Below are 26020 nucleotides of genomic sequence, written 5' to 3'. Positions count from 1 at the left end.
CTACCTTTGTTCACTAGAAAAGTCTCCCTCTCTAAAGGATATAGGTGGATCCATAGACTGGTCACTCTTCATGGACACACAGCTGGGTACAGGGGAGGCTGGTCTCTCCTGCTTGATTGGGCTTCAACACAACAGAGACAAACATTACGTCTCTCATCTACTCTGAGCTCAGATGGGGAAACATAAGAAGAGTTTCATTCCAAAACGCTATATATCCATTTTCACAAATGTTCGTAAATTAGCTTCTATTGTTTAAAGAAATTATCAAATAAATGGTTGTGTTTCTCACTATCTAATCATGGCAGGGGGTTGTTCAATAACAGACATGTATTTGTTTAAAATCACTTGATGGTTTATTTCAGACAGACAAATAATGCAGTTTTCTTTGCCAAATGCTATATATCTGTTTCATTCTCAGAGAAATAAGTAGTACTACTAGGTTTTACACAGTAATAACATATATATCTGCCTCACTCTCAGAGAAATAAGTAGTACTGCTAGGTTTTACAAAGTCAAATGTAACAAATAACTACATTTTTAACAAACATCTGTACTAATGTACAAAATTCAATACAGTAATATGAGATCTTTACGTAAAACATTTAAATTTTAGTCATTTAGCAGATGTTCTTATACAGGGCCCAGTCTCACAAAAGCATCTTAAGGCTAAGTTTATTGATAGAACATTCGTGGGAACATTGTAAAATCTCTGAGCTGGTTAAAAAAAAAACATTGTTATTGACGTTGCACTTGAAAACGCTCATACTCTAACGCCTGCCTCAGACCACTCGTAGAAAGACTATGTGAATCATTAGAAACTTTTTTTGTCCTCCTGCATCACTTTAAACACAGAAGATCTCCCCTAAGCATAGAATCACATGGTTTATCCGTTTCTCTGTGATGCCAATAAATTCAGAACAAAGTTGACTACTAATACAAAGTTCCAAATGTCTTTGCAATTGATACAAACAAGCGATTTATAAAATGATGCTTCAAATGAAAACCGAGATGACTGCATTAAAAAAGGCTATAGGCCTATTTCAATCATATTGAAATACATTTCCTGTTCAATCAATTGAGTTCTATTTTTCTACTTATAGGCTAAACTGTAACTTGTCTCAATATATTTCATGATGTGTAGCCTAACATGTGCGCAATGATGTGCCAAATCTGTGATTAGGTGAATTTTTATTGTGTAAGCATTAGAATAAACTACCTCAATATTTGCAGCCGTAGGTAGTAATATCTTTCTAGAAGCTGTTCCGTGGTCAGTATTGTGAAATAATTATAATGTTAAGGAATGATTTTAATGGAGAAAACTGATCCGAGAGCAGCGGTCCCCTTCTTTCGATCCTATCAGTATCGATACATGCTCCACCGGACGTGACTGATCCAGTTTCTGCTGGTCTGCCTGCGGATATGGAACTCTGACCTGTTCACCGGACGTGTGACCTTGTCCCGAACCTGCTGTTTTGACCCTCTCTCTCTCTCCCTCTCCTTCTCTCTCTCTACCACACCTGCTGTCTCGACCTCTGAATGCTCGGCTATGAAAAGCCAAATGACATTTACTCCTGAGCAGGGGCGGTGTGTTCATTAGGGCGATATGGGCGACGCACTGCCAAACGGGAAAAGGAAAGGATTTTTTTTCTAATCAATTATATCACGGCAACAGTAGTTATCAGTGTTCTAATCTAGACGTCTGATCTGCCACTAAATGTCCAATCAGGCTAAAGTCGTGCTTCAAATGGCCCCGCCCCTTTTGGGGCGATTTCAGTCAGGTTGAAAATCGCCCCAGAAGTCTCTCTTAGACTCTCATGTAAAATCTTTTTTTTTTCAAATATCAGAGCTTTCAATACAATCTCTATGGGTTCCGGGAGGGCTTGCACTTACGCGCTTTCGTCATACGTAACATAACCATGAACGTAACTAAGAAAAGAGCGGGTAGCAGCGTCAATCAATTCACGTACTACTGTCAAGATGGCTAGCGTTCAGTGCAACTCGATTGTCTCTTTGAAAGAAGTTCCTTTTTGTCGGTGAACAAATCAAGATAAATTGGCAACGAAACAATTAGGACCTCCCAGACCAAATTTAATAATTCAACAGGTTTCTACTAAAGGGGGAAAGTCCTACACCCCAGGATTTTCCAAAAATTGGTACGAACGAAAAACCTGGCTAGCAGGCTGCGATGTAGCTAATGCAGTCTTCTGCTACCCCTGCTTACTCTTTCACCCTGAAGGCGGCACGGCAGACAGCACCGCTTGGACAGCGACTGGTGTAACGGACATGCACCATCTTTCAGAAAAGATTAAGAAACATGAGCTGTCAAAGACCCACATGGATAGCTGTTTGAGATTGTCTGCTTTGGGGAGAGTGAACATTGCCACTCAACTGGATGAGGGATACAGGCTAGCTGTCTGCCGCCACAACGATGAGGTTAGCAAGAACCGCCACATCCTCAGCCGGCTATTCCAGTGTGTGAAGTTTTGCAGAGTGTTTGAGTTAGCTTTGCGAGGCAAAGATGAAACTGAGGTCTCCACCAACCCTGGTATTTTTCTTGGATTTGTCAACTTTGTGGCACAATTAGATGAGGTGTTTTATGGAAATGCATATTGTTTAAGCAGTGTTGAGGAATGTGAAAGAACACCCTTGATTATTTTTACTGTGATAACTTATTTGCTTTTGTAAGCCAACACTTTTGAGATCAGTCAATAAATGCTTCTGGTATTGACTTATATGCTGCCCCTGTCTTCATGTTGTTGCTGGACATATCTTTTTTAAAATGTGTGTAGGTCACCTAAATCATCAGAAAAATTGCCCCCCCTGAGAATCTTTTCAGGAGCCGCCACTGCTCCTGAGATGCTAACGTGTTGCACCCTCTATAACCACAGTGATTATTATTTGACCCTGCTGGTCATCTATGAACATTTGAAAATCTTGAAGAACGATCTGTACTTAATGGCCATGTACTGTTATAATCTCCCCCCAGCACAGCCAGAAGAGGACTGGCCACCCCTCAGAGCCTGGTTCCTCTCTAGGTTTCTTCCTAGGTTCCTGCCTTTCTAGGGAGTTTTTCCTAGCCACCGTGCTTCTGCATCTGCATTGCTTGCTCTTTGGGGTTTTAGACTGGGTTTCTATATAAGCACTTGGTGACAACTGCTGATGTAAAAAAATTCTTCTGGGAACTTATATGAAGCAGACCAGGCCAGGGTTTGGGGTTTGAGAAGTCAATGAGAGATAAAAATCACTTCCTTAGTTGTTCATTTTGAAAATGTTCTGTCTTAAGTAGTTTAACAAACTGACACATTTTCATGTTGGTCAAAAACAACTTTATATCGAAGGAGTGACTTTGATTTGACGGCCTGCACATGTGCAGTTCGGCACAAGACGACCATTAGACCCAATGACGTATTTCTGCGCATGAGCTTCAAATCAAATCAAATTGTATTTCTCACATGCGCCGAATACAACAGTGGTACACTTTACCGTGAAATGCTTACTTAAGAGCCCTTTCCCAACAATGCAGAGTTAAAAAGTAACAAAAATTCGCTAAATAAAAAAAGGAAATAGTAACATAATAAAATAACAATAATGTGGCTATAAGGAGTACCGAGTCAATGTGCAGGGTACCAGGAAGTTGAGGTAATTGAGGTATTATGTACATGTAGGTAGGGGTAAAAGTGACTAGGCAATCAGGATAGAGATTACATCTCCTCATCCAGGGAGTGCACACACACTCACACACACACACACACACACACACACACACACACACACACACACACACACACTCACTCACTCACTCACACACACACACTCACACACTCACACACAGGGAGGGAATGTTGTGTTAGTTTAATATTGTTTTAGGACTATGAAAATGGAAAAAAGGATTAGCCTATGGATTATGAAAACAACAAAAAGAAGTGGTAAAATGGGAGAGGAGAAATGACTAGAGACAGTGTTGTTTAACTCACTGACCATGACCCATGAGTTCTTCTTACCTTTGTTCAGTGGAAAAGTCTCCATCTCTAAACTTCATAGGTTGATCCATAGACTGGTCACTCTTCATGGACACACAGCTGGGTACAGGGGAGGTTGGTCTCTCCTGCTTGATTGGACTTCAACACAACAGAGACAAACATTATTTCTCTCATTGTTTAAAATCGCTTGATGGTTTATTTCAGAGAGACAAATAATGTAGTTTTCTTTGCCAAATGCTATGTATCTGTCTCACTCTCAGAGAAATAAGTAGTGCTACTAGGTTTTACACAGTAATAACATATATATCTGCCTCACTCTCAGAGAAATAAGTAGTACTGCTAGGTTTTACACAGTCAAATGTAACAAATAACTACATTTTGAATAAACATCTGTACAAATGTACAAAATTCAATACAGTAATATGAAATCTGTACGTAAAACATTTACATTTTCGTCATTTAGCAGATGTTCTTATCCAGGGTCTCACAAAAGCATCTTAAGGGTAAGTTCATCATTAGAATCTATCTAGTTTATTGATAGATCCTTCGTAGGAGCATTGTAAAATCTCTGAGCTGTTTCCCAAAACCATCGTTATTAACGTTGCACTTGAAAGTGCTCATATTCTAACACCTGCCTCAGACCACTTGTAGAACAGCCAAGTGCGTCGTTAGATGCTTTTTTGCCCTCTCGTGTCACTTTATACACAGAAGATCTCCGCTAAACATAAAATCACATGGTTTATCCATCTCTTTTTGACCACCGATAAATTCAAAACAAAGTTGACTACAAATACAAATTTGCAAGTGTCTTTGCAATTGATTCAAACAAGGGAAGTACACAAATTTGGTTCAAATGAAAACCGAGATGACTACATTACAATATAAACAGTAGGCTATAGTCCTATTTCAATCATATTGAAATATATTCAATGTTCAATATATTTAGTTTTATTTTGCTACTTGTAGACTACGGTCTGTAGTCTATGAGTGCATGAGTGAAGGAGGCTTTTTTGCGAAATAGGAAACCGATTCTAGATTTAACTTTGGATTGGAGATTCTTAATGTGAGTCTGGAAGGAGAGTTTACAGTCTAACCAGACACCTAGATATTTGTAGTTGTCCACATACTCTAGGTCAGACCCGTCAAGAGTAGTGATTCTAGTCGGGTGGGCGGGTGCAAGCAGCGTTCGGTTGAAGAGCATGCATTTAGTTTTACTAGTGTTTAAGAGCAGTTGGAGGCTACTGAAGGAGTGTTGTATGGCATTGAAGCTCGTTTGGAGGTTTGTTAACACAGTGTCCAATGAAGGGCCAGATGTATACAACATGCTATATATCTGTCTCACTCTCAGAGAAATAAGTAGTACTACGAGGTTTTACACAGTAATAATATATCTGCCTCACTCTCAGAGAAATAAGTAGTACTGCTAGGTTTTACACAGTCAAATGTAACAAATAACTACATTTTTAATAAACATCTGTACAAATGTACAAAATTCAATACAGTAATATGAGATCTGTATGTAAAACATTTACACTTTCGTCATTTAGCAGATGTTCTTATCCAGGGTCTCACAAAAGCATCTTAAGGCTAAGTTCATCATTAGAATCTATCTAGTTTATTGATAGATCCTTCGTAGGAGCATTGTAAAATCTCTGAGCTGTTTCCCAAAACCATCGTTATTAACGTTGCACTTGAAAGTGCTCATATTCTAACACCTGCCTCAGACCACTTGTAGAACAGCCAAGTGCGTCGTTAGATGCTTTTTTGCCCTCTCGCGTCACTTTATACACAGAAGATCTCCGCTAAACATAAAATCACATGGTTTATCCATCTCTTTTTGACCACCGATAAATTCAGAACAAAGTTGACTACAAATACAAATTTGCAAGTGTCTTTGCAATTGATTCAAACAAGGGAAGTACACAAATTTGGTTCAAATGAAAACCGAGATGACTACATTACAATATAAACAGTAGGCTATAGTCCTATTTCAATCATATTGAAATATATTCAATGTTCAATATATTTAGTTTTATTTTGCTACTTGTAGACTACGGTCTGTAATTTGTCTCAACATATTTCATGATGTGTAGCCTAACATGTGCCCAATGATGTGCCAAATCTGTGATTTAGTGCATTTTTATTGGGTAAGCATTAGAATAAACTACCTCAATATTTGCAGCCGTAGGTAGTAATATCTTTCTAGAAGCTGATCCGCGGTCAGCATTGTGAAATAATTATAATGTTAAGGAATGATTTTAATGGAGAAAACTGATCCGAGAGCAGCGGTCCCCTTCTTTCGATCCTATCAGTATCGATACATGCTCCACCGGACGTGACTGATCCAGTTTCTGCTGGTCTGCCTGCGGATATGGAACTCTGACCTGTTCACCTGACGTGTGACCTTGTCCCGAACCTGCTGTTTCGACCCTCTCTCTCTCTCCCTCTCCTTCTCTCCCTACCACACCTGCTGTCTCGACCTCTGAATGCTCGGCTATGAAAAGCCAAATGACATTTACTCCTGAGGTGCTGACGTGTTGCACCCTCTATAACCACAGTGATTATTATTTGACCCTGCTGGTCATCTATGCACATTTGAAAATCTTGAAGAACGATCTGTACATAATGGCCATATCCTCTTATAATCTCCTCCCAGCGCAGCCATAAGAGGACTGGCCACCCCTCAGAGCCTGGTTCCTCTCTAGGTTTCTTCCTAGGTTCCTGCCTTTCTAGGGAGTTTTTCCTAGCCACCGTGCTTCTGCATCTGCATTGCTTGCTCTTTGGGGTTTTAGACTGGGTTTCTATATAAGCACTTGGTGACAACTGCTGATGTACAAAATATATTCTGGGAACGCATATGAAGCAAACCAGGCCAGGGTTTGGGGTTTGAGAAGTCAATGAGAGGTAAAAATGACTTCCTTAGTTGTTCATTTTGAAAATGTTCTGTCTTAAGTAGTTTAACAAACTGACACATTTTCATGTTGGTCAAAAAAAACTTTATATCGAAGGAGTGACTTTGATTTGACGGCCTGCACATGTGCAGTTCGGCACAAGACGACCATTAGACCCAATGACGTATTTCTGCGCATTTGCTTCAAATCAAATCAAATTGTATTTCTCAAATGCGCCGAATACAACAGTGGTACACTTTACCGTGAAATGCTTACTTAAGAGCCCTTTCCCAACAACGCATAGTTAAAAAGTAACAAAAATTCGCTAAATAAAAAAAGGAAATAGTAACATAATAAAATAACAATAATATAGCTATAAGGAGTACCGAGTCAATGTGCAGGGGTACCAGGAAGTTGAGGTAATTGAGGTAATATGTACATGTAGGTAGGGGTAAAAGTGACTAGGCAATCAGGATAGAGATTACATCTCCTCATCCATTGAGTGCACACACACTCACACACACACACACACACACACACACACACACACACACACACACACACACACACACTCACACACACACACTCACACACTCACACACAGGGAGGGAATGTTGTGTTAGTTTAATATTGTTTTAGGACTATGAAAATTGAAAAAAAGATTAGCCTATGGATTATGAAAACAACAAAAGGAAGTGGTAAAATGGGAGAGGAGAAATGACTAGAGACAGTGTTGTTTAACTCACTGACCATGACCCATGAGTTCTTCTTACCTTTGTTCAGTAGAAAAGTCTCCCTCTCTAAACCGTATAGGTTGTTCAATAGACCGGTCACTCTTCATGGACACACAGCTGGGTACAGGGGAGGCTGGTCTCTCCTGCTTGATTGGACTTCAACACAACAGAGACAAACATTATTTCTCTCATTGTTTAAAATCGCTTGATGGTTTATTTCAGAGAGACAAATAATGTAGTTTTCTTTGCCAAATGCTATATATCTGTCTCACTCTCAGAGAAATAAGTAGTACTACTAGGTTTTACTCAGTAATAATATTTATCTGCCTCACTCTCAGAGAAATAAGTAGTACTGCTAGGTTTTACACAGTCAAATGTAACAAATAACTACATTTTTAATAAACATCTGTACAAATGTACAAATGTACAAAATTCAATACAGTAATATGAGATCTGTACGTAAAATATTTACATTTTCGTCATTTAGCAGATGTTCTTATCCAGGGTCTCACAAAAGCATCTTAAGGCTAAGTTCATCATTAGAATCGATCTAGTTTATTGATAGATCCTTCGTAGGAGCATTGTAAAATCTCTGAGCTGTTTCCCAAAACCATCGTTAGTAACGTTGCACTTGAAAATGCTCATATTCTAACACCTGCCTCAGACCACTTGTAGAACAGCCAAGTGCGTCGGTAGATGCATTTTTGCCCTCCCGCGTCACTTTATACACAGAAGATCTCCGCTAAACAAAGAATCACATGGTTTATCCGTCTCTTTGTGACCGCAGATAAATTCAGAACAAAGTTGACTACAAATACAAAGTTGCAAATGTCTTTGCAATTGATTCAAACAAGGGAAGTACACAAATTTGGTTCAAATGAAATCCGAGATGACTGCATTACAATATAAACAGTAGGCTATAGGCCTATTTCAATCATATTGAAATATATTCAATGTTCAATATATTTAGTTATATTTTGCTACTTGTAGGCTACTGTCTGTAATTTGTCTCAATATATTTCATGATGTGTAGCCTAACATGTGCCCAATGATGTGCCGAATCTGTGATTTTATTTTTTTATTTATTTTTTTATTTTTTGGGGGGGGGGATGGATCAGCTTAATATTGCAGATAGATTGTATCTTCTATCAATGTAATTGTCTGCATCACTTCCAATCCCCCATGTTTTTTTTATTTTTTATATATATATTCCCCTTTTTACTTTTCAACCCCACCATCCTTTCCCTACTTGGAGTAAATTAGTGAACAACAACGCCCAGGCCTCTACTTCCGGTCTATACTTACTATCTACACCTTCTGGACAGAGTTAATTTTACAATAATTCTATATCTATATCTATATATATATATATATATATATATATATATATATATATATACACACATATATATATATATATATATATACACACACATATATATATATATATATATATATATATATATATATATATATATATATATATATATATATATATATATATATATATACATATATATTTATTATTTTTTTTGCTCCTGAACTTCTTCTAACTGTGCTCTTTCCCAAAAGCTCCCAACATACAACCTATATACTTATTATGGACACAGTATGCTTACATTATTAGCTATCTTTGTTATTATTTGTTGTTATTTGTTATTAGTCCCATCCTTCAACTCTATTCAATACCTCCCATCTATCTCTTAACACCATCCATATAGGATTTCTATTTGCCATATATATTTCAACCATACTGTGATGTTTTACAAAAGTTCTGAACCTTTCTATTCTCATTGCTTCTACAGATTGTGAATTAAAAATAAACATTTTTGCTAAAAGTATTATTATATTATTGATTGATTGACTATGACTTTTCAGATCACCCAGTAATGCTATCTGCAAGGTTAGTTCCAGGTAAATATTGCAATCCTTTAGCCATTCCTGGACCTGTGTCCAAAAACAAGCTACAAATGGACAGAACCAAAACAAATGATCTAATGATTCTATCTCTTCACAGCAAAATCTGCAGAGCTGGGAAGATTGTATCCCCCATATAAATAACATTCTATTGGTAGCAAGAATTTTATATAATAATTTAAATTGAAAGATTCTAATTTTTGAATCCGGTGTCGTTTTGCGCGTCAGTTCATAAACACTATGCCATGGGATCGGTACGTCAAAGATCTCTTCCCAACTATTTTGCAATCTACAGTGGGGAAAAAAAGTATTTAGTCAGCCACCAATTGTGCAAGTTCTCCCACTTAAAAAGATGAGAGAGGCCTTTAATTTTTATCATAGGTACACGTCAACTATGACAGACAAAATGAGGAAAAAAAATCCAGAAAATCACATTGTAGGATTTTTTATGAATTTATTTGCAAATTATGGTGGAAAATAAGTATTTGGTCAATAACAAAAGTTTCTCAATACTTTGTTATATACCCTTTGTTGGCAATGACACAGGTCAAACGTTTTCTGTAAGTCTTCACAAGGTTTTCACACACTATTTTGGCCCATTCCTCCATGCAGATCTCCTCTAGAGCAGTGATGTTTTGGGGCTGTCGCTGGGCAACACGGACTTTCAACTCCCTCAAATATTTTCTATGGGGTTGAGATCTGGAGACTGGCTAGGCCACTCCAGGACCTTGAAATGCTTCTTACGAAGCCACTCCTTCGTTGCCCGGGCAGTGTGTTTGGGATCATTGTCATGCTGAAAGACCCAGCCACGTTTCATCTTCAATGCCCTTGCTGATGGAAGGAGGTTTTCACTCAAAATCTCACGATACATGGCCCCATTCATTCTTTCCTTTACACGGATCAGTCGTCCTGGTCCCTTTGCAGAAAAACAGCCCCAAAGCATGATGTTTACACCCCCATGCTTCACAGTAGGTATGGTGTTCTTTGGATGCAACTCAGCATTCTTTGTCCTCCAAACACGACGAGTTGAGTTTTTACCAAAAAGTTCTATTTTGGTTTCATCTGACCATATGACATTCTCCCAATCCTCTTCTGGATCATCCAAATGCACTCTAGCAAACTTCAGACGGGCCTGGACATGTACTGGCTTAAGCAGGGGGACACATCTGGAACTGCAGGATTTGAGTCCCTGGCGGCGTAGTGTGTTACTGATGGTAGGCTTTGTTACTTTGGTCCCAGCTCTCTGCAGGTCATTCACTAGGTCCCCCTGTGTGGTTCTGGGATTTTTGCTCACCGTTCTTGTGATAATTTTGACCCCACGGGGTGAGATCTTGCGTGGAGCCCCAGATCGAGGGAGATTATCAGTGGACTTGTATGTCTTCCATTTCCTAATAATTGCTCCCACAGTTGATTTCTTCAAACCAAGCTGCTCACCTATTGCAGATTCATTCTTCCCAGCCTGGTGCAGGTCTACAATTTAGTTTTTGGTGTCCTTTGACAGCTCTTTGGTCTTGGCCATAGTGGAGTTTGGAGTGTGACTGTTTGAGGTTGTGGACAGGTGTCTTTTATACTGATAACAAGTTCAAACAGGTGCTATTAATACAGGTAACGAGTGGAGGACAGAGGAGCCTCTTAAAGAAGAAGTTACAGGTCTGTGAGAGCCAGAAATCTTGCTTGTTTGTAGGTGACCAAATACTTATTTTCCACCATAATTTGCAAATAAATTCATTAAAAATCCTACAGTGTGATTTTCTGGATTTTTTTTTCTTAATTTGTCTGTCATAGTTGACGTGTACCTATGATGAAAATTACAGGCCTCTCTCATCTTTTTAAGTGGGAGAACTTGCACAATTGGTGGCTGACTAAATACTTTTTTCCCCCACTGTATATGGGACTGCTGTCAATCCTTTGGTCCTTAAGTGAAACTGATATACTTTTTTATTTATCACAGTTTTCCTTAACCAATTATGTTCTTTAATGCAAGGCCGACAGACAAGTTCCTTACTTTCTCCCCCTTCAACTTTCCTCTTCCACTTTTGCGGTAAGGCTGCAATTATTTGGTTGTAATTTTGGGTAGAGCAGACATTTCCATATGTTTTTGTTAGCTGCATGTGCGACATAACTCCACCAGTCCTACCGATGATATCATTTACGAAGATTATACCTTTTTTAAACATTCTGTCAAAAAATAAAGGTTTTTTGTCAATTAGTATATTTGAATTTAACCACAATATTTGTTGCATTATTTGTTCTGTCGTTTCTGGAGGATTAAATTGAAATTGCAACCAACTTTCTATGGCTTGTTTTAGAAATAGTGACATTTGGGAGATTATTTCCTTTTCAAATAACTGAAAGTGAGAGGTTGTAATCTGAATAAAGGGAAAAAGGCCTTTCTTGAACAGTGGGTGAGACAATCTTACTAATTTGCTTGAGAACCAGTTCGGATTTAAGTATAACTTTTGGATGACTGAAGATTTTAGTGATAGGTCTAATGCTTTAATATTTAATAATTTCTGTCCTCCGAATTCATATTCATTATATAAATATGCTCTTTTAATTTTGTCTGGCTTGCCGTTCCAAATAAAATTGAATATTTTTTTCTCATATAATTTAAAAAACTGTTTGCTAGGCGTAGGCAAGACCATAAGCAAATAGGTAAACTGGGATAATACTAAAGAGTTAATCAGGGTGATTTTTCCACAAATTGTCAGGTATTTTCCTTTCCATGGTAGTAAGATCTTATCTATTTTTGCTAACTTTCTATTAACATTTATTGAAGTGAGATCATTTATTTCCTTTGGGATATGTATTCCGAGTATATCCACATCACCATCAGACCATTTTATTGGTAAACTACATGGTAATGTAAAAATTGTATTTTTTAGTGATCCAATACGTAATATAGTACATTTGTCATAATTTGGTTTTAATCCAGAGAGGTTAGAAAATGTATCTAGATCCTCTATGAGGCTGTGGAGGGATTCTAGTTGTGGATCTAAAAGAAAACATGAATCATCTGCGTACAATGACACCTTTGTTTTTAAGCCCTGTATTTCTAATCCTCTGATATTATTATTGGATCTGATTTTAATAGCTAACATCTCGATGGCCACAATAAATAGATATGCCGATAGTGGACAACCTTGTTTCACTCCTCTTGACAGTTTGAAACTTTCTGAGAAATAGCCATTATTTACTATTTTACACCTAGGGTTACTATACATGATTTTGACCCATTTTATAAGAGATTCTCCAAAATTGAAATGCTCCAGGCATTTATATATAAATTCCAGTCGAACTTTATCAAATGCCTTTTCGAAGTCTGCTATGAATAGCAGGCCTGGTTTCCCATATTTTCCATAGTGTTCTATTGTTTCCAATACTTGCCTTATATTATCTCCAATGTATCTTCCATGTAAAAAACCTGTCTGATTAGAATGAATAATATCCGACAATACCTTTTTAATTCTATGCGCTATACATTTTGCTAGGATTTTTGCATCACAACACTGAAGTGTAAGGGGCCTCCAATTTTGTAAATGGACTGGATCTTTATATTTTCCACTTGTATCCTGTTTCAGTAATAATGAGATCAGACCTTCTTCTTGAGTGTCAGATAATCTACCATTTACATAGGAGTGGTTAAAACATGCTAATAACGGTCCTCTTAGTATATCAAAAAAGGTTTGGTATACCTCGATTGGTATGCCATCCAACCCTGGAGTTTTCCCGGACTTAAAGTCTTTAATTGCATCCAGAAGTTCCTCCTCTGTAATTTCACCTTCACATGAGTCTTTCTGTGTGGCTGTTAATTTGACATTATCAATAGGAAAAAAATCTCTACAATTAGCTTCAGTTAGAGGAGATGGAGGCGACTGAAAAGAAAACATATGCTTAAAATACTTTGTTTCTTCCTTCAAAATATCATTAGGTGAATTATGGGTGACTCCGTCAATTGTAACCAGTTTCATTAAGTTCTTTTTGGTAGCATTCCTATGTTGATGATTAAAAAAGAATTTTGTGCATTTTTCCCCATATTCCATCCAGTTTGCTTTATTTTTATAATATATTACACTTGATCTTTCTTGAATAAGTTTCTCCATTTCTTTTTGTTTTTCCTCTAATTTATTCTGAGCCTCTATGTTACAGTTTTTATTGCCATCTATCTGTTCTGTTAGATTTCTATTTCCTTTCTTAGTATAAACTCTTTTGACCTAAATTGCTTTTGTTTTAGAGATGAGTACTGAATTGCATGGCCTCTAAAGGCACATTTAAAGGTGTCCCATACAATAAGGGGATTCGCTGTACCTATGTTATGTTGGAAAAAGTCAGTTATAAATTCCTTTGTTCTAATTATAAATAAATTATCATCTAATAGGCTTTGATTAAATTTCCAATATCCTCGCCCACGTGGAAATTCAGTCAGAGTAATGTATATGCCTATTATATGATGGTCCGACCGCATTCTGTCCCCTATCAACACTTTTTTTACTTTTGGTGCCAACAAGAATGAGATAAGAAAGAAGTCAAGACGACTAGCTTGATTCAGTCTCCGCCATGTATATCTCACTAGATCAGCATATTTAAGCCTCCATATATCTACTAGTTCTAATGTATCCATGACATTCACAATTTCCTTAAGAGCATGTGGGTGATTGTTTGTGGTGTGATTTCCTTTTCGGTCCATTGAGCTATTTAAAACAGTATTATAATCCCCCACCATAATAATATTGTCTTGAGTTGCTTGCAGGCTTGATAATTTATTATATATATTGTCAAAGAATTGTGGATCATCATTATTTGGTCCGTAAAGGTTAATGAGCCATATCTGTTTATGGTCCAATACCATATTTAAAATAATCCATCTACCTTGCGTATCTATTTGGACAATTTGCACATTCGGATCGAAATTACTATTAATTAATATCATCACCCCTTTTGAATTTCTTTGCCCATGGGAGAAGTATACTCCCCCCCCCCCATTCTTTTTTCCACGCTACTTCATCTCGAATTGTTGAATGAGTTTCCTGTATACAATAGATATTATATTCCTTCTCTTTGAGCCATGTAAATATTGTTCTTCTTTTGTTATTATCAGCTAAGCCATTACAATTATAACTGGCTATACTTATTTCACCATACACCATAATGAGATACAAGTTTCAAGTCTATTTATCATTATATATGTTTGTAAATTTACCAATAAAAAATAGCGTAATGATTGAGTGTCCATATAGCTGTACCGTGATATTTGCATTGCTACGGAGTAACCCTTCAATTGTTCTCCACTAATTCCCCCGCTAAAGCCCCTCCCCATCCCAAGTTGAGCCGTCATCCCAGTGATCAGCATCCCCCCCACGTCCCTCCGTATCCCTAAGGCCCCGAGAGGCCAGGACCCATCCATCGAAAACAGCACACAGTGCCACCCACAAAACAGAAGCAGGTTAACCGCCAAAAGCATTTCCAATGCTTTCACCTCTATATATATATGTCTATTATTTATTTATTTATTATGCATATCCTATTTTCCATCATTATCAATTAATATGCGTAATAATGTCGGCAGTTCACGCATAGGATTCTAACATATAACCAGGATTGCCATTGTATTACATTTAATTCATTGACAAGCAATTATTATCCTAGCAAATAATTCCCGCGGTCCATCCCATACCCCCCCCCCAACATCCCCACCCCCCCCACAACAGATGCCAGACCAGCACACACGCACATACTCACATACTCCAACACACTCAACCCCCCTCCTCCACAATCCACCATAAAATCCGATACTCAACGGCTGTTATATCCCAGAGCCCAACTCGAGAAATAACTTGATCTACGAGTGCACATACAGTTAAAGCTGATTGAGAAAGCATGCAAATTGAGCAGAAATTGACAACAATGTGAGATTTGATTAATCTACTTAATCTATGTCAAGTCCTAGGTGATGGAGATCAGATCCACCCTCTTCACCTGAGACACAAACACTCTGATCCCCTGTTGTAACCATTTTCCCAAGCATCTCCATGCGGTCAGACCTTTGATTATTTTGTGCCACCTGGGCCACAATGATAAACCCCCTCTCTGATTGTCCGAGTGTGACCCCCTCCCCATGGGTTACTGCAGCCAGTGTTGCCAGCACTGCCACTACCTGGGTGGGCGTACCCCACCGGAATCCCCACCGGCTAGGTAAAAGGTCGTCAAGGTTCTCATTAGCAGCTTTGAGAATTTCCTTGTATATAATGCTCTCCCATCAGGGGGCTCTGGCTTTGTAGGACCAACCCTGCCAGGCAGGCTCAGAATCTTGAGGGGGCGGTGCTGCTCAAGTAGGTCTCTGACCGCATTTATTTCTCTATTTAGGCTGCATATTCACAGCAGGTCCATAAAATAGATGGGAACTTCTCTTTGGTGTATGGGTCGCTCAGGTGGGTGTCCAGGTTATAGGGTTAGGGATCTTTCCATCATGATAGGACAATGAATAATTAGATTAGATGTATACTATATTTAAAAATGTATATCCCTCATCTACACAAAATTGAAAGCTCTCTCTCTCACTACCCCTGTTCATAGACCCCCGGTCGGCTCTGGGATATGCAACCATTTCCCCTCTCACTCACTTAACGCCGTACCTTTTCAAACACAAAAATGCACACCACATGGTTGACTGCGGAAGAAATGGGCCGAGCGTGCAAACGCACCCGCATCCACATCTGCTGCAAGGGGGAAAGGACGCCAGAGAGAACACAGGACCAACCACAACAACCATCCGCCAAAACAACAACCTCCCGCCAAAAAATCCATGTTCTAATTATTTGTATATAAAGATGTATTATTCTGCTTGTTATATCGTTTTATCCATTTATAAAATACTATACTTACTATAAATATTATTTAATATTACAATCCCTATCATTGCTAGTATCAGGTGCTCCAATATTTGACTCCTCCATTACAACTTTTACAACTTTTAGAATAGCCATGGAGTAGTCTTTGTGTCTCTGAACATTTGGTTGTCAATATATAATTTATCCACCACTAGTGCAACACGTTTCCCTTTTAATCTGTTTTCCTTGAAGATTGGATACAGAACTTTGCGCCTTTCTACAATCTCCTTCGGGAACTGATCATTCATGCCTATTTTCGTGCCAGCAAGTCTTTTTCCCAGGCTTTTCACCATAGCTTTGTCCTTAAAAAAAGCAAATTTGGCAACGATTGGGCGCTCATATTTCTGTCCTCTTTTTCCGAAACGATGTACACGTTCGAGTTGGATTTTATCGACAGCCTCGAGTGGGATTTGTAGCGCTGTATGCAGGAAGTCCTTCATAATATTCTCTGTTATTTCTCCCTCCTTTTCCTGAATACCCGTAAGTACTAGATTTTCCCTCATCGATCTAGTTTGGATGTCTAGTAAGGCTTCTCTCAGAAGATTGTTCTCCTTTTTTAATTCCCTAACGTCCGTTTCCATTTTAGAGACTGTCACTTTTATTTCTTTGGTTTCTTTCTCCATTACCAAAGCTTTTTCGTCACTCATTTGAAGACTCGCTTTCAACTCTTTTACGTCTTTACTGACCAGTTCTAATATGCCCAATTTGTCATTTATCGACTTCAACAGGTCGCTTTCCACACTTACCATACCTAGTGGTGAAAAGCATATATCATCTGTATCTGTCGATGAGTCGCGTTTTCTTTTGGGGATCGGCTCTCCACGCTTGTCTTCAGTCATGTTTGGGTGTTGCTTGTTGTAGTAATATTTGTCGATATATTTCTCTAGCCTTATGATCTTATTTCTGTTATTATCCAGATTGAATTATATTAACTGCGAATATATGAAATGCTAATATTTAGTCTAACTTACTGATTTTGAATATTATGTTTTTATCTTGAGGTGTTTTGTGCCGATTTCTATTCAATACGCCATCTTGTTTACGCGCCTACTCTGGTCTTGGCACCTGCGCTCTCTACGGGTGGGTTTGTTTGGCTTTCTGAATCTGTGATTTAGTGCATGTTTATTGGGTAAGCATTAGAATAAACTACCTCAATATTTGCAGCCGTAGGTAGTAATATATTTCTAGAAGCTGATCCGTGGTCAGTATTGTGAAATAATTATAATGTTAAGGAATGATTTTAATAGAGAAAACTGATCCGAGAGCAGCGGTCCCCTTCTTTCGATCCTATCAGTATCGATACATGCTCCACCGGACGTGATACCTTGTCATGCTGCTGATCCAGTTTCTGCTGGTCTGCCTGCGGATATGGAACTCTGACCTGTTCACCTGACGTGTGACCTTGTCCCGAACCTGCTGTTTCGACCCTCTCTCTCTCTCCCTCTCCTTCTCTCTCCCTACCACACCTGCTGTCTCGACCTCTGAATGCTCGGCTATGAAAAGCCAAATGACATTTACTCCTGATGTGCTGACGTGTTGCACCCTCTATAACCACAGTGGTTATTATTTGACCCTGCTGGTCATCTATGCACATTTGAAAATCTTGAAGAACGATCTGTACTTAATGGCCATATCCTCTTATAATCTCCCCCCAGCACAGCCAGAAGAGGACTGGCCACCCCTCAGAGCCTGGTTCCTCTCTAGGTTTCTTCCTAGGTTCCTGCCTTTCTAGGGAGTTTTTCCTAGCCACCGGGCTTCTACATCTGCATTGCTTGCTCTTTGGGGTTTTAGACTGGGTTTCTATATAAGCACTTTGTGACAACTGCTGATGTACAAAATGTATTCTGGGAACGCATATGAAGCAGACCAGGCCAGGGTTTGGGGTTTGAGAAGTCAATGAGAGATAAAAATCACTTCCTTAGTTGTTCATTTTGAAAATGTTCTGTCTTAAGTAGTTTAACAAACTGACACATTTTCATGTTGGTCAAAAACAACTTTATATCGAAGGAGTGACTTTGACTTGACGGCCTGCACATGTGCAGTTCGGCACAAGACGACCATTAGACCCAATGACGTATTTCTGCGCATTTGCTTCAAATCAAATCAAATTGTATTTCTCACATGCGCCGAATACAACAGTGGTACACTTTACCGTGAAATGCTTACTTAAGAGCCCTTTCCCAACAATGCAGAGTTAAAAAGTAACAAAAATTCGCTAAATAAAAAAAGGAAATAGTAACATAATAAAATAACAATAATGTGGCTATAAGGAGTACCGAGTCAATGTGCAGGGGTACCAGGAAGTTGAGGTAATTGAGGTAATATGTACATGTAGGTAGGGGTAAAAGTGACTAGGCAATCAGGATAGAGATTACATCTCCTCATCAAGGGAGTGCACACACACTCACACACACACACACACACACACACACACAGTTTTAGGACTATGAAAATGGAAAAAAGGATTAGTCTATGGATTATGTAAACAACAAAAAGAAATGGGAAAATGGGAGAGGAGAAATGACTAGAGACAGTGTTGTTTAACTCACTGACCATGACCCATGAGTTCTTCTTACCTTTGTTCACTAGAAAAGTCTCCCTCTCTAAACCGTATAGGTTGTTCAATAGACCGGTCACTCTTCATGGACACACAGCTGGGTACAGGGGAGGCTGGTCTCTCCTGCTTGATTGGGCTTCAACATAACAGAGACAAACATTACGTCTCTCATCTACTCTGAGCTCAGATGGGGAAACATAAGAAGAGTTTCATTCCAAAACGATATAAATTCATTTTCAGAAATGTTCGTCAATTAGCTTTTATTGTTTCAAGAAATTATGAAAGAGATTGGTGTTTTTTCACTATCTAATCATGGTATGGGGTTATTCAATGACAGCCATGTATTTGTTTAAAATCTATCCCTTGATGGTTTCATTTCAGAGAGACAAATAATCATGTTTTTTTGCAAAATGCTACATATCTGCCTCACTCGCAGAGAAATAAGTAGTACTGCTAGGTTTTACACAGTAATAATATATATATATATATATCTGCCTCACTCTCAGATAAATAAGTAGTAATGCTAGATTTTACACAGTAATAATAGATCTGCCTCACTCTCAGAGAAATAAGTAGTACTGCTAGGTTTTACACATTCAAATGTAGCAACATTTGAAATTGTGTTTTTTACATTGGATAAAAGTAGAGACTCAGCTAGAAAAAGGTATATCATACACTACAGTTGAGGAACAATGGGAAAGTAATTCTGCTTTGAAAGATGATAAACTTGTAACCTCACTTTTGAGAAAATGGCCTTTGAATGTTTTGGTTCACCTACTGGAGAGCTCTTCTTTATCTACAGTGGTGTTACTTTGGCAGATAATGACACCCATCTAAATAAATAGTAACAATAACATAACAATTTATAGCATAACAAACAATGAAACTGACATAAACCAAAAACACCATACATTTAGTTAACTATATATATATATATATATATATATATATATATATATATATACAGTGGGGAGAACAAGTATTTGATACACTGCCGATTTAGCAGGTTTTCCTACTTACAAAGCATGTAGAGGTCTGTAATTTTTATCATAGGTACACAAAAATCCAGAAAATCACATTGTATGATTTTTAAGTAATTCATTTGCATTTTATTGCATGACATAAGTATTTGATCACCTTCCAACCAGTAAGAATTCCGGCTCTCACAGACCTGTTAGTTTTTCTTTAAGAAGCCCTCCTGTTCTCCACTCATTACCTGTATTAACTGCACCTGTTTGAACTCGTTACCTGTATAAAAGACATCTGTCCACACACTCAATCAAACAGACTCCAACCTCTCCACAATGGCCAAGACCAGAGAGCTGTGTATGGACATCAGGGATAAAATTGTAGACCTGCACAAGGCTGGGATGGGCTACAGGACAATAGGCAAGCAGCTTGGTGAGAAGGCAACAACTCTTGGCGCAATTATTAGAAAATGGAAGAAGATCAAGATGATGGTCAATCACCCTCGGTCTGGGGCTCCATGCAAGATCTCACCTCGTGGGGCATCAATGATCATGAGGAAGGTGAGGGATCAGCCCAGAACTACACGGCAGGACCTGGTCAATGACCTGAAGAGAGCTGGAACCACAGTCTCAAAGAAAACAATTAGTAACACACTACGCCGTCATGGATTAAAATCCTTCAGTGCACACAAGGTCCCCCTGCTCAAGCCAGCGCATGTCCAGGCCCGTCTGAAGTCTGCCAATGACCATCTGGATGATCCAGAGGAGGAATGGGAGATGGTCATGTGGTCTGATGAGACAAAAATATAGCTTTTTGGTCTAAACTCCACTCGCCGTGTTTGGAGGAAGAAGAAGGATGAGTACAACCCCAAGAACACCATCCCAACCGTGAAGCATGGAGGTGGAAACATCATTCTTTGGGGATGCTTTTCTGCAAAGGGGACAGGACGACTGCACCGTACTGAGGGGAGGATGGATGGGGCCATGTATCATGAGATCTTGGCCAACAACCTCCTTCCTTCAGTAAGAGCATTGAAGATGGGTCGTGGCTGGGTCTTCCAGCATGACAACGACCCGAAACACACAGCCAGGGCAACTAAGGAGTGGCTCCTTAAGAAGCATCTCAAGGTCCTGGAGTGGCCTAGCCAGTCTCCAGACCTGAACCCAATAGAAGATCTTTGGAGGGAGCTGTAAGTCCGTATTGCCCAGCGACAGCCCCGAAACCTGAAGGATCTGGAGAAGGTCTGTATAGAGGAGTGTGCCAAAATCCCTGCTGCAGTGTGTGCAAACCTGGTCAAGACCTACAGGAAACGTATGATCTCTGTAATTGCAAACAAAAGTTTCTGTACCAAATATTAAGTTCTGCTTTTCTGATGTATCAAAAACGTATGTCATGCAATAAAATGCAAACTATTTACTTAAAAATCATATAATGTGATTTTCTGGATTTTTGTTTTAGATTCCGTCTCTCACAGTTGAAGTGTATTATGATAAAAATTACAGACCTCTACATGCTTTGTAGGTAGGAAAACCGGCAAAATCTAAATGTATGGTGTTTTTGGTTTATGTCAGTTTCATTGTTTGTTATGCTATAAATTGTAATGTTATGGTTGTAAGTGGTAAAATGAACTAGAAAATGTCATATTTTGAAATTCTGAGTAATTACTACTTTAGTAAGGATATACTTTGTTCAATACTACTGCAGTTACTAAATAAGTCCAATAGATGGCAGCATAAGACCACGAATGACATTTCAGAAGCTCAGTTTAGTTTTCTCCCTGGATACACCACCACTCCCCCTCACAGGAAAACTCCTGCACACGCTTTTTACTGTCCCTTTCCACACTGCTAACGCAAGAGGAACGACTGAAAAAGCATTTAACAGAATACTGTGAAATAATATAATGATGATTCATGTTTATTATTAGCTGTTTTTATGCTCATGTTTTGAAATTATACTTCATTACTATAATGAAGTATAATTTGTAGCTCAGCTGGTAGAGCACGGCGCTTGTAACGCCAGGGTAGTGGGTTCGATCCCCGGGACCACCCATACACAAAAATGTATGCACGCATGACTGTATGTCGCTTTGGATAAAAGCGTCTGCTAAATGGCATATTATTATTATTATTATTAAGCCTGAACATTAATTTAGTCACCTCTGGTCGAGAAAAACGTATTTTCCTAGTACATTCATTGTCAGATTCATCAACCAGCAGCGAGCACTCTGCCTTCTAGCACAAGCGAGGGGCATGTTGAGGTACATTTGCTAACCGGGAGGGTTGCATGATGTAATTTATTGGCGGGCTGGAAGACGCACTCTTGTCTTATCTATTCCGAGGTTGTTTAATCGCAATATAAGATATTTAAAAATACATGTATACTAGGGTTGAGGTTAGCGCATCTGACTAGTGATTATTTACTCGGTGTTCAACACCTGCTACAGTCACTATTTAATTGCTCTTCCAAAAGCAACACAGGTCTAAAGTAATGAGTGACCATTTTAGATAATCATGGGACATATAGTCTTTGGTTGCATCCTATTTTATGTCAATCATATTGCTGCTTGTAGCCTATAACTGATGCTTCGTGGTCTTATGCTGCCATCTATTGGAAATATTTAGCAATTAAAAGTTATTAATTAATGTACAGACATTGGTGAGGCAGCTGAGAATAAAGTGTATTTTTCTTGTTAATTCCTTAGATCAGTCTCAAACCTGCCCCACCTGTCCCACGCCAATTGCTGGACTTTCACATAGAGGTTACTAGGTCACCCAGTTCAAACCACATTTGAAAAATAAAACAAATGTGTATTATTTATCAAGCGTTCTGCCTTGCAATAATAAATATCATAAAATAACTAATAACAACAAAAAAACTGCAAAACGCTTGACAGGTGTTGATTAACAAAGTAATCAAAATGCTATTTAGCACTATAATTGTATTTACTAAGATAATATTGTTACGAAAATAGTTTCTAAAAGTGTTCTAGGCTACCCTACCCTAGAATTAGGGTTATGGTTAAGGCTAAAATAGGTTAAACATATGGTAAGAGTTTCTGTATAGCACTTTGTGACATCTGCTGATGTAAAAAAGGCTTTATAAATACATTTGATTGATTGTTAGGTTTAGGGTTTATATGGCAAAAAACAGTATGGGTTTATGGCACTCTTGCTCCTCCTTGTGGCCGTATGTGGGTACTACATAACTCATTCATGACACTGGCTAGGCTCATAATCTGAGGTAGCAACTGCGTCTGATCTACAAATCCATTAGCTAGACCACCCGATTAGACAACAATCACCCCATTATACCCATTTGGTTTGCAACTCAGTGAACCTGCGCAGCATTCGCTCAATTTGATGCCTACAAACAAAGATGTCGATGCATATCAAATTACCCAGCAGCCATATAGAAACAACAAGTCGTCGAAAAAATTGTTATTTCTTGATTAAAAATGTCTTCTGGCTGTTTAAATCGGCCACATCTTGGAAAAGAGGACAGGGACATGCGTTTTGTTTAGATTGTACGCTTTTTTCTTAAAACAAATATGGTTAACCATGATCAGAAAATGTTTAATGTTTGATGGCTATCCGCCAGCCATCGCTGGGAGTACGGTTCACCACAATGTGTAATCAGGTGAACAGTGAGTGCGCTCACCAAGTAGCCGTAACCTTGTTAATAATAAGTTACCTGAGGTAAACCTACAGGGTTAACGCTCACCAAGTAGCCGTAACCGTGTTAATAATAAGTTACCTGAGGTAAACCTACAGGGTTAACGCAGGCAGGTCTCATTGATAACAATAGTGAAGCTGGCATTGTGATGCAGAACAATGGGCTGGGAATAGAACGTTCTGAAGGCGAGTCGGTGTCACGGAGCTCAATAGAACTAATAGGAGCTGGTAGGGTGAAAAATGACCTAAAATAAGGCCTGTTTTTTCGAGATTACTTCATAACCAGGAACAGAAGGTAATATTATGAAACCGGGCTCCATGGCAGATGCAATGAACTCATTTTATCAGAAATAAATGTTGTAAAAAATGTCACTTGAGGCGCCCCGAAAATTATATTCAGAAGTTCAGTCCTTGGACACAGAAGGGTTAAACACTAAAGTTACCGTCCATCTAGTGAAGAGAGGAGAACCGGACAGAGGGAGCGTAGGCCAGCATCCGTCAACGAGAGAGGGAGAAGCCCTCCACGGTATTTAACAGGTGGAAGAAATGTGGGGATTTGTTTTCTCATAGCTGGATGTGATGAATAGCTTAGAAGGAATGCATTGGTGATTAAACATAGAAGGTTTGTACTGTACTGATATAAATTGTTTCACATAACAAGCTGTGATTCATGTGAGGAACGTTAGGGGGTAGAATGAGATAAGAACTTGTGTCTCCAAATACTAGACTACACTGCCTCTTTGTGATCTGTGAACCGTCCTTGAATGTAGGTACCTAGGGTACAGTGGAACGGTGTCTATGGGAGCTGACTCTACAGATTGTTATGATAACAACTTATGCCTGGCAACAGTGTGCAACAGTGGAGCGCCAAGGGGCTGGGACCAGCCTGAGCGCCAGCGATAGGTTGGGCAAGTCTAAACCACGCTCAGTCTCTACCTTGATAGGCCCAGCAGAGGGCGGGAACTAAAACTGTCAGGGTATTTAAAGAACAGCCTGTAACAATGGATCAGTTCTCTGTCTGCCCTGCGTGGTATTTCAGTGAGCCCGTATACGAACCATCATACTTATCATACATACATTTTGCATATAATAAATTTAGCTTGGATTGAATATCTCTTGATTATGTTTTCTCTTATTCCAATACCAGATTTGAATTATGCAATTTCTAACAGAAACAACCAGGGAACTCCATCGGTCCACAAGAAATGCAGGCAGCCGGTGATGATGTAGTGGTAGCTAGGATAACTAGGATGCTGCTGGTAGAGTAGCTAGCTTAGCTAGCTGTACCGACTAGCTTGGCTAGCTAGCAGGTCGTTCGTCTGTCCCTCGAGGATGATGACGAATCTGGTGAACCACACAATTAAACAAGAATAGCGAGTGAAAAGGATCTGGCTACACTCATACTGTCACTGACCATTACGCAAAAAAGCAAATTGAACAATAAACGTCGGTGTCTCAACACTGTATCGAACTCCATCGTTATTCCCCAACATCACCTCAGTCCACTCTGCGCGTAACTGGACAATATGCTTGGCGCCAAACCGTACGTGGACGCGGACAGTTCTGTACGGGGACGCAGACAGTTCCAGAATGCGGACATGAGCAGAGCCACACAATAAACTAAACCAAGTCTTTAAAGTCGGGTACATTAGTAATATTCATTTTTTATTATGTAAAACAAAATGATTCGTTTTTTAAAACAATGTTTTGAGATCTGGGCCCATATCCAAAAAGCGTCTCAGAGTAGAAAATGTGTCGTATAAGTACTGAGAATAAAGCCGTTTTAGTCCTACTCTTATGGGTATAAATTAAAGCTATGCATGAAGCCTCTTTATTCATAAGTGTCCCACCTAGTTGGCAGATATTTAGGACACCTCATGAGCTGTCCTAACCAGTTAAGAGGTACCAGCAGGTGTCTTGATAATAGAAACATGCAGCGAGTCAGTGGTTCCTGTGCAACATGTAATTGCTTTGGAGCAGTGGTGACCTGTCATTCAGGGCAGAGCCCCACCTGTTTAGCAGATGCTCTTACCCAGAGCGATTTACAGTAAGTGCATTCATCTTAAGATAGCTAGGTGAGACAACCAGATAATACAGTCAAATATACCGGATACGAACATTCAATTTCAGCTAAACAATGGATATATAGCATTTTGCAATAAAAATCTAAAATCTATTAATTAAACATCTGAGAACAGTAATATTGAAGGTACCCATAAGCAACCATTTCTGATTAAAAAACACATGTGAAAAATTGTGGAAATAGCATTTAGGAAATAAACTCTTAATAATTCTTAAACAAAATTGTCATCTCACCTCTTAGCTTTGGTGTCATGTTCCCCAGAGAGACTCATTTCAGAGGCAGGGCCCCCCTCCTCTCTCTCCCCAGAGAGACTCATTTTAGACCACTG

General features: G+C 38.9%; 1 protein-coding gene across 1 annotated transcript; it reads right to left on the bottom strand.

Annotated features, from left to right (window-relative positions):
• LOC311140664 (uncharacterized protein) lies at positions 1–26020 on the bottom strand (the record flags this gene model as incomplete). Its single annotated transcript, XM_084175831.1, has 4 exons — positions 25926–26020; positions 18986–19102; positions 7645–7761; positions 1–121 (listed from the first exon to the last, which is right to left on the bottom strand). The coding sequence occupies exons 1-4, from the start codon at positions 26006–26008 to the stop codon at positions 1–3; spliced, it is 438 nt and encodes a 145-aa protein (XP_084031957.1). The 5' UTR covers positions 26009–26020.

This window comes from Coregonus lavaretus, assembly GCF_964263955.1.
Source record: "Coregonus lavaretus genome assembly, chromosome: 2".
NCBI lineage: Eukaryota > Metazoa > Chordata > Actinopteri > Salmoniformes > Salmonidae > Coregonus > Coregonus lavaretus.
Note: the sequence above shows the minus strand (reverse complement) of the source record. Positions and strands in the feature narration are given on the sequence as shown.